We start from the raw sequence: 13,202 nt of genomic DNA, 5'->3' as shown, positions 1-13,202 counted from the left end.
CAATATATGATTGATTTACCTCTGTCAGAGGAACATGGGTCTGCTGAGTAACCCCTTCCTACACACGGCAAGACCCATCATTTTGACCAGGCGTGCTCTTTCTACTCTGGGTATATTTTTTAATGCCCCAGGTTTTCTTTCTTATTTCTTCTTCCTAGGCCACTGGTATCACTTTCATCGGTCACGTGGCCTAGGCACAGCTGTCACATTCAAGTGAATAGGCCTGAGCTGCAATACCAAGCACACCTGCTATACAATGTGTGGGACTGCTTAGTAAGCTATAAGGAGGCCATAGTGCTCACCGGAGCGCCGCATCCTCTTCAAACAGCTGATAGATGGTGGTGCTGGGAGTCGGACCCCTCCGATAAGATATTGTTGACCGATCCTCAGGATAGGTCATCTATACTATACTTCCAGAAGACTCTTTTAATTAAAGGAAATCTGTCACCAGCATAATCGCTATTGAAGTAAAGCCATAGTCTAATATCACTTAGTACCTTATTTCCAGATGTGCCTTTGTTTTAGCAATAGATGTTTTCTATCTACTGAAAATCCAGTTTATTTGGTATGCAAATGAGCCAGTAATGTGCCCAGAGGGGCGTTACTCTTGCAGGAAGGAGCCCAGGCACGCGTCCTGCTAGTGCCCAAGCCCGCCCTCATGCTGGACGACCCCTCTATAAGCTCAGAAATCCCCAATAGTGTATTTGCAAATGGGTTTTCAAAATCCTACATATAATGCCACTCCCTGGTGAACATTCAGTTGTAAGAGCTACATGGCTACCAGGCAATCCTTCAGACTTAATGGGAACCCGTCATCAACGTTATGCTGAGCTCACTGAGGGCAGCATAAAATAGTGACATAAATGCTGATCTCAGCGGTGTGTCACTCATCAGCTAAAAGTAAGTGGTTGCCTGAGAACCAGCATCATAATCATTGCAGCCAAGGACCTGGAAAAGAGTCACATCTACCTGAGAAGAGTCCTGGTTATACATAATCTCCTGCACTCTCAGCCCATCTGCTGATGATTGGCAGTTCTCTCCTAGAGAGAATGGGACAAAACTAGGTAGAAGCCTCTCAGTCATCAGCAGGTGGCAGGGAGAGCAGGAATTCATCAGTAACCAGGACTCTTCTCAGGAGGCCATGACTCTTTTCCAGGCCCAGTCTGCAATGATTGTGATGTTGGTTCTCGGCAACCACTTACTTTTAACTTTTAAATGACAGACCGGTGATATGAACTCACCTGTCTCTACTTTATACTGCTGTTAGTATGGACAGCATACAGTTGATGACAGGTTACCTTTAAAGGGCACATGCCCTGAGGAGCGATTTCTTCCTGTATGATTCAAGTCTCTGGGATTTCCCCTTACTGGGGCTTATAGGTCTCAATATACTATTATTTACCTAAGGTTTATGGCATGAAGTGGAGGCTCCCAGTTATGTCAATCTTCAGTGTGCCCACCCCTCTAGAACCGATTGGTGCAGCTCGGTCCCATTTTTTTTGAAAGTCCATTTCTACCACAAGGAAATTCAATATCTTTCACTCATTCGATACTTAAATGGAAGTTGTAAGTTGTACTTCCAAAAGTCACCGTTTGCTATAAGCAGTGGCATCAGTTGTATGGTCTCTATCTCGGAGACTCTTGGAAGTACTTATTGTTCCATTTGGATTAAGGAGTAGAAGATGTGAAGATTTTGTATTTCCTTGTGGCGAGTCTGAAATCTCACAAAAAACCTCCTGGGCTGAGCTGACAAATTTAGTGTTTTGGTGAGAAAGTAGAAATAACGCCACCATACTTGTTACTGCACAGCGCTCATTATTCTTGTCATCATCTAAATTCCACCGGACCACCATTAGTTGCTGCTGATTTTGTCCTGCTGTTCACCAGTTGAAGACATACGCCATGCATGACACCAGACATAACTGATTTGCATATTCATGAGGCTAATTTGCGTACATTGTCACACTTAAATAGGCATGAGATTAATTTATACGCCCAGCTATTTTAATTTCTTATTATTTTGCATTGATAGAGGGAAATATAATTTTAACTCATTGGAGCAGAGAGATATGTCAGAGCCGATGTCTCTGTACTAGTAAAGTATTTCACTCTGGTATACAACATGATTGTATATTTGCACAGTTGTAGGAAAGGATAATGTTCCAGCTTTGTAGTTGGAAAGCCAGAACTTACATATCCTCGTGTGTTTTAGGAAGAAGTGATACTCATTTGTTCTGTCGCCCGTGTGTTCAGAGAAGTCTGAATTCTGTGTTTGGAGAACATTTGAGATACATGGTCAGGACTGTGGTAGTCGTGATGGATTTTCATCCTAGGTGTTAGTATATTCAAATGCATATATGTCTTTCCAGAGGAGGATAGTGTAATCTAATGTGATGTAATCGTACAAACTGTGTGTTTTAGGCTCATTTATACAGAGTGTTTCCACTTCCTATGCTAGATTATTGCTTCCTGTGCTTGTCAGAGGAGTGCATTGTATTAGAATGATGTCAGAGGAGTGCATTGTATTAGAATGATGTCAGAGGAGTGCATTGTATTAGAATGATGTCAGAGGAGTGCTTTGTATTAGAATGATGTCAGGGGAGTGCTTTGTATTAGAATGATGTCACAGGAGTGCTTTGTATTAGAATGATGTCACAGGAGTGCATTGTATTAGAATGATGTCAGAGCAGTGCATTGTATTAGAATGATGTCAGAGGAGTGCTTTGTATTAGAATGATGTCAGAGGAGTGCATTGTATTAGAATGATGTCAGAGGAGTGCATTGTATTAGAATGATGTCAGAGGAGTGCATTGTATTAGAATGATGTCAGAGGAGTGCATTGTATTAGAATGATGTCAGAGGAGTGCATTGTATTAGAATGATGTCAGAGGAGTGCATTGTATTAGAATGATGTCAGAGGAGTGCTTTGTATTAGAATGATGTCAGGGGAGTGCTTTGTATTAGAATGATGTCACAGGAGTGCTTTGTATTAGAATGATGTCAGAGGAGTGCTTTGTATTAGAATGATGTCAGAGGAGTGCTTTGTATTAGAATGATGTCAGAGGAGTGCTTTGTATTAGAATGATGTCAGAGGAGTGCTTTGTATTAGAATGATGTCAGAGGAGTGCTTTGTATTAGAATGATGTCACAGGAGTGCTTTGTATTAGAATGATGTCAGAGGAGTGCTTTGTATTAGAATGATGTCAGAGGAGTGCTTTGTATTAGAATGATGTCAGAGGAGTGCTTTGTATTAGAAGTGCAGATCCGCAATTGTGGATGCAGACAGCACATTCCGGCCCCATTGAAAATGAATTGGTACACACCTGTTCCTTTAAAATTGCGGAACGGATGCATACCCATTTTGCAGACGTGTGAATGGACCCTTAGACCTCCTGCACACTAACGTGTGCTGCCGTTGCTGTATTGCAGACCACATTTGCGGATTCGCAATACACAGGCAGCGTTCCATGTTAATTCCGCATCACAGATGCAGACCCATTCACTTCAATGGGTCTGGAAATCCGGAGATGCGGAACGGAAGCACGGAACGGAACACTATGGAAGCATTACGGAGTGCTTTCGTGGGGTTTCGTCCCGTACTTCCGTTCCGCAAAAAGATAGAACATGTCCTATCTTTTTGCGGAACAGCCTGTTCACGGACCCATTAAAGTGAATGGGTCCGCTGCGGCTGCCCCACGGTCGATGTTCGTGCATTGTGGCCCGCATTTTGCGGGACGCAGCATGGCCACGGGGCGCACATGTTCGTGTGCAGGAGGCCTTAGAATGATATCAGAGGAGTGCTTTGTATTAAAATGATGTCAGAGGGATGCTTTGTATTAGGCCTCATGCACACGACCGTATTTTGTTTCCGTGTCCGTCCAGTTTTTTTTTTGCGGATAAGATGCAGACCCATTCATATCAATGGGTCTGCAAAAAACGCCATGTGCTGTCCACATCAGTATGTCCGTTCCGTTGCGCCGCAAAAAAAAAATATAGTGCATGTCCTATTTTTTTCTAGTTTGCGGACAAGGATAGGCATTATTAAAATGTATCCGCAAAAAAAAAAACAGATCCGCAAAGAAAAAGGATGCCATATGGAACGTCGTCCTTTTTTTTTTTCGGATCCGCAATTTGCAGACCGCAAAACACATACGGTCGTGTGCATGTAGCCTTATAATAATGTCAGACGAGTGCTTTGTATTGGAATGATGTCAGACGAGTGCTTTGTATTAGAATTATGTCAGAGCAGTACTTTGTGATAGAATGATGTCATAGGAGTGTTTTGTATTTAAATGATGTTAGATGAGTGCTTTGTATTAGAATGATGTCAGAAGAGTGATTTGTATTTGTATGATGTTAGTGGAATCCTTTGTATTGGGCCTCTTTCACACAGACGAGATTTCTGCGCAGGTGCAATGCGTGAGGTGAACGCATTGCACCCGCACTGAATCTGGAACCATTCATTTCTATGGGGCTGTGCACATGAGCGGTGATTTTCACGCATCACTTGTGCTTTGCGTCAGAATCGCAGTATGCTCTATTTTGTGCGTTTTTCACGCAACGCAGGCCCCATAGAAGTTAATGGGGCTGCGTGAAAATCGCAAGCATCCGCAAGAAATTGCGGAAGCGGTGCAATTTTCATGCATGGTTGCTTAATCCACTTGTTCGAGCAGCCCGGCTTCTCTTCTTTCTTCTTCTTTGCTGTGCAGGAGCAAAAGGACCTGTGGTGACATCACTGTGCTCATCACATGGTCCGTCACATGATCCATCACCATGGTGATGGATCATGTAATGGACCATGTGATCAGCGCAGTGAGGTCATCAAAGGTCCTTTACCCAGGTCCTGAAGAAAGAAGAGAAGCCTGGCTGCGCGAACAAGTGGATTAAGGTGAGTTAAATGATTATTATTATTTTTTTTAACCCCTCCAGCCCTATTTTACTATGCATTCTGTATTAAGAATGCTATTATTTTCCCTTATAACCTTGTTATAAGGGAAAATAATACAATCTACACAACACCTAACCCAAACCCGAATTTCTGTGAAGAAGTTCGGGTTTGGGTACCAAACATGCAGATTTTTCTCACACGCGTGCAAAACGCATTAAAATGTTTTGCACTCGTGCTGAAAAATCGCGCATTTTCCCACTACGCACCCGCATCTTTTCTGGCCAAAATCCATGACGCCCGTTTGAAAGAGGCCTTAGACTGATGTCAGAGGAATCATTTGTATTATAATGATATCAGACGAGTGCTTTGTATTAGAATGATGTCACAGGAGTGCTTTGTATTACAATGATGTCAGAGGAGTGCTTTGTATTAGAATGATGTCAGACGAGTGCTTTGTATTAGAATGATGTCACAGGAGGGCTTTGTATTAGAATGATGTCACAGGAGTGCTTTGTATTAGAATGATGTCAGAGGAGTACTTTGTATTAGAATGATGTCAGACGAGTGCTTTGTATTAGAATGATGTCACAGGAGTGCTTTGTATTAGAATGATGTCAGAGGAGTGCTTTGTATTAGAATGATGTCACAGGAGTGCTTTGTATTAGAATGATGTCACAGGAGTGCTTTGTATTAGAATGATGTCACAGGAGTGCTTTGTATTAAAATGATGTCAAAGGAGTGCTTTGTATTAGAATGATGTCACAGGGGTGCTTTGTATTAGAATGATGTCACAGGGGTGCTTTGTATTAGAATGATGTCACAGGGGTGCTTTGTATTAGAATGATGTCAGAGGAGTGCTTTGTATTAGAATGATGTCACAGGAGTGCTTTGTATTAGAATGATGTCACAGGAGTGCTTTGTATTAGAATGATGTCACAGGAGTGCTTTGTATTACAATGATGTCAGAGGAGTGCTTTGTATTAGAATGATGTCACAGGAGTGCTTTGTATTAGAATGATGTCAGAGGAGTGCTTTGTATTAGAATGATGTCAGAGGAGTGCTTTGTATTAGAATGATGTCAGAGGAGTGCTTTGTATTAGAATGATGTCAGAGGAGTGCTTTGTATTAGAATGATTTCACAGGAGTGCTTTGTATTAGAATGATGTCACAGGAGTGCTTTGTATTACAATGATGTCAGAGGAGTGCTTTGTATTAGAATGATGTCAGAGGAGTGCTTTGTATTAGAATGATGTCAGAGGAGTGCTTTGTATTAGAATGATGTCAGAGGAGTGCTTTGTATTACAATGATGTCAGAGGAGTGCTTTGTATTAGAATGATGTCACAGGAGTGCTTTGTATTAGAATGATGTCAGGGGAGTGCTTTGTATTAGAATGATGTCAGAGGAGTGCTTTGTATTAGAATGATGTCAGAGGAGTGCTTTGTATTAGAATGATTTCACAGGAGTGCTTTGTATTAGAATGATGTCACAGGAGTGCTTTGTATTACAATGATGTCAGAGGAGTGCTTTGTATTAGAATGATGTCACAGGAGTGCTTTGTATTAGAATGATGTCAGAGGAGTGCTTTGTATTAGAATGATGTCAGAGGAGTGCTTTGTATTAGAATGATGTCAGAGGAGTGCTTTGTATTACAATGATGTCAGAGGAGTGCTTTGTATTAGAATGATGTCACAGGAGTGCTTTGTATTAGAATGATGTCAGAGGAGTGCTTTGTATTAGAATGATGTCAGAGGAGTGCTTTGTATTAGAATGATGTCAGAGGAGTGCTTTGTATTACAATGATGTCAGAGGAGTGCTTTGTATTACAATGATGTCAGAGGAGTGCTTTGTATTAGAATGATGTCACAGGAGTGCTTTGTATTAGAATGATGTCAGAGGAGTGCTTTGTATTAGAATGATGTCAGGGGAGTGCTTTGTATTAGAATGATGTCAGAGGAGTGCTTTGTATTAGAATGATGTCAGAGGAGTGCTTTGTATTAGAATGATGTCAGAGGAGTGCTTTGTATTAGAATGATGTCAGAGGAGTGCTTTGTATTAGAATGATGTCAGAGGAGTGCTTTGTATTAGAATGATGTCAGAGGAGTGCTTTGTATTAGAATGATGCCGAAGGTATGTACGATGTTAGAATGATGTCAGAAGAAATAGATTAGAAGGATATGAAGGATACACTGGATTTAACTGGCGTCATATGGATCATCGGAGTACAATAATTTCAGGGAGTGCATCATATTGAAATTGTTAGAGGATTGTGTTGCATTAAATGATGTCAGAATTGTGCAGTAATAGGGAGATGTCAGAATTTCACTTCTCTCTGCATCTTTCCTCAGCAGAAGGTTAGAGGGACGTGCCCATGATGCCTCTATTAGCTTTACTCTATATACTGACGTACGCAGTGTGTCCGTGGTTTGGATGTATAATGTCTGTGCCCCTGTCTGCTATGCTTTACTGCAGACAACTGTTATTTCAACAAGGAAACTGCCTTCAGATGCCATCGATCTGCCTTTCCACCGGCTGCTGCTGGAATGGAGGGGGAGAGGAATGACAATATCTCCTTCTCAGCTTCATGTTGCAGAAGAAGATCGAAGATTATGAATCGATATGTCAGATTCCGCCATAGCCCATTATTTTCCTTAGGCAATTTGTCAATAATAAGAACTCGGACATGAAAGTCATACGCATGGCTGTGTGCCTTACTTATTAGCTTTTAATTTCCATTTGCAGGGTTCCCAATTGAATGTGCTCTGCCAACAACCTGCAGTGCAGGTATAACAGTTGTACTGCTGGGAAGAAGGAGCAGGACACTGTAAATCATGTGTGTGACAGTTTCCTGCCATAATGCTGACTCTCTCCCCTTACCGGCAGCTACCCTGACCAGCTACTCGGAGAACGTGGACCGTTCCAAGTATGGCGCAGACAACAAGGAGCTTGGCTCTCGAGGGTGTGTGAAGCAAGGCCAGAAGTCAGTGGATTCAAGTCTCTACCGGGTGGATGAGAATATAATGGCCTCTACTTTCAGCTTAAATAAAATCCCAGAGAGGGGACTGGACACTGGACTCTCCCAATCCGTACAGTCCATCCCACTCTACCTCATGCCCCGCCCCAACTCCGTCGCAGGTAAGGAAATGCGTCGTGGTGCGGTTTAGTTTCACTTATTTACCGTATAACGTGTAAAAGTTAAATGGAGTAGCGCCGTTCTCGGAAGTCACTGTGCTTGTGCCTAGAATGTTAATGCTGCCTACTTTCCGTGGGTGTAAGGGGGAGTGAGAGAAAGATGCAGGACTGCAGAAGGTGGGAGGGATGCGAAGCGAGCTCAAAGGAGCCATTACTGTTAATTGTTCTGCTGCCCCCTTTGGCAGTGAAAAGGTTAACAAGGAGCACAAACCTCTTGAATTTCTGGTTCCTTAGAAATTGCTTGGTCCAGGGTACTCTTTCTAACTGGAAAGGGTGTCTGTGGCTCAGCAAGGGGTATGCGGCAGTGCAGATGGATGAAAGCACTAACGCTCTGCAATACCCTCGGCGTATAGTGACACTGCTTGATTAAAGGACTCCCCACCCCCGACTAGGGATTTCAAACACTGAAATGCACCTAGCTTGCTTTTAAAGCATTATTAAGAATTCTCCTTGAAGCCCCACTTTGCATGGTACATGAAGCCATGCCTCCAAAATCCTATACAGGCACAGTTTAGGGGATATCCTTTAGTGGACTTCAGATAGTGATTCTCATTGTTATAAAATTTGAGACAGTGCTGAACTCTTGCACAAGGCTGCAGGACCGTTTGTGTGTCCTAGTAACGTCTAGTACAATGCACGTTCCATAACCTTTGGCGGTACATTTTGCCCATGGCCTCTTCCCCTTCTGCTCTTCTAACGCTTCCTTCCTCTATCCTTTGATTTTCCATTTGCAGCCACGAGCTCTGCCCACCTGGAGGACCTTGCATACCTGGATGAGCAGAGACATACACCCTTGCGGACCTCCTTACGAATGCCACGTCAGACCCTTGCCGGACCACGTACCCCACAAGATCTCCGAGGTCAGCGCAGGATTTATGTCTCTATTTTTGACATTATGGTCTTTAATATTATTGATCGGTTGATGGTTCCTTGTAGAGTATATTAGTATTTCAGTGTACAGGGCTGATGACAACGTAGCCCAAATTTCTATTTTTTATGTTTTTTTTGTGTAGTCCGCTTTGCGCCGTATCGGCCGCCGGACATCTCCTTGAAACCGCTGCTCTTTGAGGTGCCGAGTATCACAACAGACGCCACGTTTGTTGGTCGAGATTGGCTTTTCCATGAGATTGATGCACAACTGCAGAGCGAAGATGAGAGTGTGAATCGGGGTGTAGTGATCTGTGGCAATATTGGGTTCGGCAAAACTGCTATTATCTCTCGGCTGGTATCTCTTAGCTGCCATGGGACACGCTTGAGACAGCTCACATCCGACAGCCCCCATGCATCACCAAAGCGTGAGTTACTGTTCAATGTTCTTTGTGTTGTCTCACTAGATTTTCATCCATGTTTACATCTGGATTGTCAGGCGTATGTTCTCCCATGGTGCAGATACAGTTGCAGGGAAAATTTGGAGATAAAATACAGCTTTTCATAGATTTTCCTTGAAATATTACAGCCTCAGGGATTGTCGGAACATCGTCATATACAGTATCTTGTGACAGTGAAGAAGTCACCGCAGAGTTTTACAGGAACACTATAGCATGGTCACACCAAAATTCCTCCTAGTCTGGACTGGGTTAGAAAGTAATTACTGGAGAAGACCTGGAATAAGGATTAATCTCCCCATGGGTGGAAAAAAACAACTAAATGATCTAATTTCCCAAGTCATTGTATTCAATATAATAATCTATGGACGGGGAGGGGTTAAACATGGATGCTTTTAGACAGTACAGGTCCCACAGGGAATGATATTAATCACATGCAGTATTGTACAGTAAGGTCAAAATGAGAAAAGCAAACTGCATCTGTGTGCCTTCAGAAAGAAATTGGAGTTTTGGATTGATCCTGACCAAAGTTCTAATATCAGCCCAAAAGAGACGCAGTGAAAATAAAATAAGTTCATGCAAAATACCTAACACACTGTGTCTGCCATTTAACATGGCTTTTACTTTTTCACATAGATGAAGTTGGGGTAGAATAACTTTTTTTTTCTCACTTAAATTGTGTATTTCTTCAGGTCTGTTTGTCTGTAAAAACTATTCAGTGTAACAGACGTACAACTGGAAGAGGTCATACTTTTTTTTTTTCAAAACAGTTAAAAACCAGTGAAAAACTTTAAATTCACAAGTGTCTTTAGCAAAGTGAAATAATACTCCCCTCTACACGTCATAGTCATAGGTCTGGGAGGACGGTGCAGGAGGACATATTCAGTGATGTCCGCACACGGAGGACGTGCTCTGTGTTTTCGGATATATTTTTCCATTTTTTTCACCCACAGATTCTGAGGCTAATCGTGAATTGGCACAGACAGGACAGAGTCATTCTGGAATCTCTAGTGGTAGTTGCCCAGGAACTCCTGAAATGCGTAGAAGACAAGAAGAAGCTATGCGGAGGATAGCAGCACAGGTATGCCAGTGACCTAACATGATGATCTTTAAAGAATAAACTCCAGAAACCCCTTCAGTGATTTCACCATTTAAAATAATAATTGGGGACTGGAGCCTAAGGAAGAATGTAACCAGAACAATAGTCCTTTCTTTTACTTCTTGCCAGTCTGTGAGCTGAATGTCCTCTCAATTAATGGACCAGTTATAAGGTACCATCCCAAGTCCTGTTCTGTGACTTCTTAGGTGGGATTTAACAGCTTCCCATGAAACGAAAAGACTTTGTGCACATAGAGACCAACCCTAAAGCGGGATTACACACTCCGACCAGCAGCCAGTTATCGGAAAAGTACCGTTCCTTCCCGAAAATCGGCTGCTCATTCGTTGGAGGAGCAGAGCTGCATTTAAATGCAGGCCTCACCTCCACAGTATGAGGCCAGGTGGTGGCTGCTGCTATTGCTCGTCCTCATACAGCTGCATTGTGTCTGGGCAGCAAAACCTGCTTCTCAGAACTGATAATTTACTTTTCTCCATCAACGATTGTTTCACCCGATGAATAAGCAATTTGCTTGTTCATCAGGTGATCAGCGGCACCTTTAGACGGTGGTATTATTGGGAAAGTGCGTTCATATGAACGTTCATACATGATAATCGGCCAAAATATAAGGCAGTTTAAAGGGACCTTAAAGGGGTTATCTAGTAAGATATAGTGATGACCTATCCTCAGGATAGGTCATCATTATCAGCTCGGCAGGGGTCTGAGTCCCGGCACCCCCGCTGATCACCTGTTACGGGGAGCCGCCGCGCTCACCAGAGCTCTGGTGAGCACCACCAGCTCCTGGGATCTCTCCGAAGCTCAGCGCTGTATATTGTATAGTGGCTGTGCTTGGTATTGCAGCTCAGCCCAGTGAACTTGGGGCTAAGCCGCCACTAGGCGATGGATGTGACATCACATGGCCTAGGAAGAGGCATCTTCTAACAGCTGATCTGATATTGCGGACCTATCCAGATGGTAGGTCATTAATATAAATTACAGGATAACCCCTTTAAGAATGGGTGCGAAGGGGGGATAAAAAAAAACCTGTGAAATCACAACAGTGAAAAGCTACTTTTGGTCACTCAGAGCTGATATACTATAATATTTTATTATTCTAATCCAGTGTTATTGATTTTTATGATTTATTTACCATGTCCCTCTGTTTTTCTCCTCTAGGTGGTGGCGTATCACTACTGCCAGGCTGACAATGCATATACCTGCCTAGTGCCTGAATTTGTTCACAATGTGGCTGCTCTGCTGTGTCGTGCACCCCAGCTAGTAGCTTACCGGGAGCAGCTACTACGTGAACCACATTTACAGAGCCTGCTTAGTCTAAGGTCCTGTGTTCAAGACCCAGCGGCATCTTTTCGCAGGGGTGTTCTTGAGCCACTAGAAAATCTATACAAAGGTAAGTGACCCTGTACCATTCATTGGATCCAAACAGTATGGGTGTCCTCTATCAACAATTTTACGCCACGCCGTATTTATGTGGCAGATTTTGTTCCAAAGGTGTTTCGCAGCAAAATCTGCAACTTTTCACCGCTCACTCTAGTTTTGCAAATTGGCGAAAAAAGGGTGTGTGACATGGGCAGGGATGAGGGCAGGCCCGCATATTTATCTTAAACTACCTTAGCTATCTTAAAATAGCTTAAAGCATGTCACACAGCCAGCAGTAGCAAGTGGCAAAGTTATGTAGAGGCCGTGCCGCAACATAACTTTGGTGCATCCACCAGCAGTGCAGAGGGATTAAGACCTGCTTAGTAAATGTGCCCCTATGTATTTTAGTTTTTTAAAGGGGTCCCACCCCATTGAATGTCGTCACCTTTATTATATAGCCTCCTATTCTATCCTTTCCTCCTTTTCATTGCCAACCAAATTGCAGTACATGACTGATCTGGATCTACCATTCTAGTGATTTTAGAGGTTCCAGGAATGAGACCCCCCACTTTTCATAAGCTGACAATAAAAATGAGAACTGTTCATCTGACAGCTATGTCTCCCAATCACCCCATACATATGTATGCGCAAGCGAGCATACATATGTATTGAACAGGGAGAGGGGATAAAGCCGAAGCCAAACACCTGACAGAACAAAACGGATCGGGAAGTTGAAATCTAATGTGCTGAGTCCCATCTCTTCCAACATCAGCTGTAAGGGAAGAGTCTGGAGCTCCCCATGTACATTAGATGGTCATAGACATAGATCTATTGTGTATGACGAGCTTCGCAGGTATCCAGAACCTGTCCGGCCAGTGCAGTGCTGAATTCGCCAAGTTTCTATAAATATGTCCAAATCTTTTGTTCTTCCTATTTGATTGCCCCATCACGTTACAATACCTTACAGCATGTCATTGTTTCCAATCTACAAGTTGTATATTGCGAAAGTCGTTTTCCGACACTTTTTAACTGCTCAGTGGGGTCTGACACCCGGGACCCCTACCAATAAGTCTACTTTTACACTGTCGTTTTGGCTTTCCATTTGTGAGATCCGTTCAGGGGTCTCACAATCTGTCCAAAACGGATCAGTTTTGCCCTAATGCATTCTGAATGGAAAAGGATCCGCTCAGAATGCATCAGTTTGCATCAGTTCAGTCTCCATTCCGCTTTGGAGACGGACGTTTTGGTGTGCGTTTGATGAAACTGAGCCAAACGGATCCGTCCTGGCACACAATGTAAGTCAATAGGGACGGATCCGTTTTTACT

General features: G+C 43.0%; 1 protein-coding gene across 7 annotated transcripts in view; it reads left to right on the top strand.

Moving 5' to 3' along the window:
- The window catches only part of TANC2 (tetratricopeptide repeat, ankyrin repeat and coiled-coil containing 2), a 479,564-nt gene that overhangs the window by 435,965 nt on the left and 30,397 nt on the right, over positions 1 to 13,202 (top strand). For all 7 annotated transcript variants that reach the window (XM_044297175.1, XM_044297173.1, XM_044297174.1 and 4 more), the window contains 5 exons: positions 7,770 to 8,021; positions 8,813 to 8,938; positions 9,092 to 9,373; positions 10,357 to 10,484; positions 11,676 to 11,907. In XM_044297175.1, coding sequence (XP_044153110.1) covers positions 7,770 to 8,021; positions 8,813 to 8,938; positions 9,092 to 9,373; positions 10,357 to 10,484; positions 11,676 to 11,907 — 1,020 coding nt within the window. The remainder of the gene's footprint in view (positions 1 to 7,769; positions 8,022 to 8,812; positions 8,939 to 9,091; positions 9,374 to 10,356; positions 10,485 to 11,675; positions 11,908 to 13,202) is intronic.

This window comes from Bufo gargarizans, chromosome 6 (assembly GCF_014858855.1).
Source record: "Bufo gargarizans isolate SCDJY-AF-19 chromosome 6, ASM1485885v1, whole genome shotgun sequence".
Taxonomy (NCBI): domain Eukaryota; kingdom Metazoa; phylum Chordata; class Amphibia; order Anura; family Bufonidae; genus Bufo; species Bufo gargarizans.
Note: the sequence above shows the minus strand (reverse complement) of the source record. Positions and strands in the feature narration are given on the sequence as shown.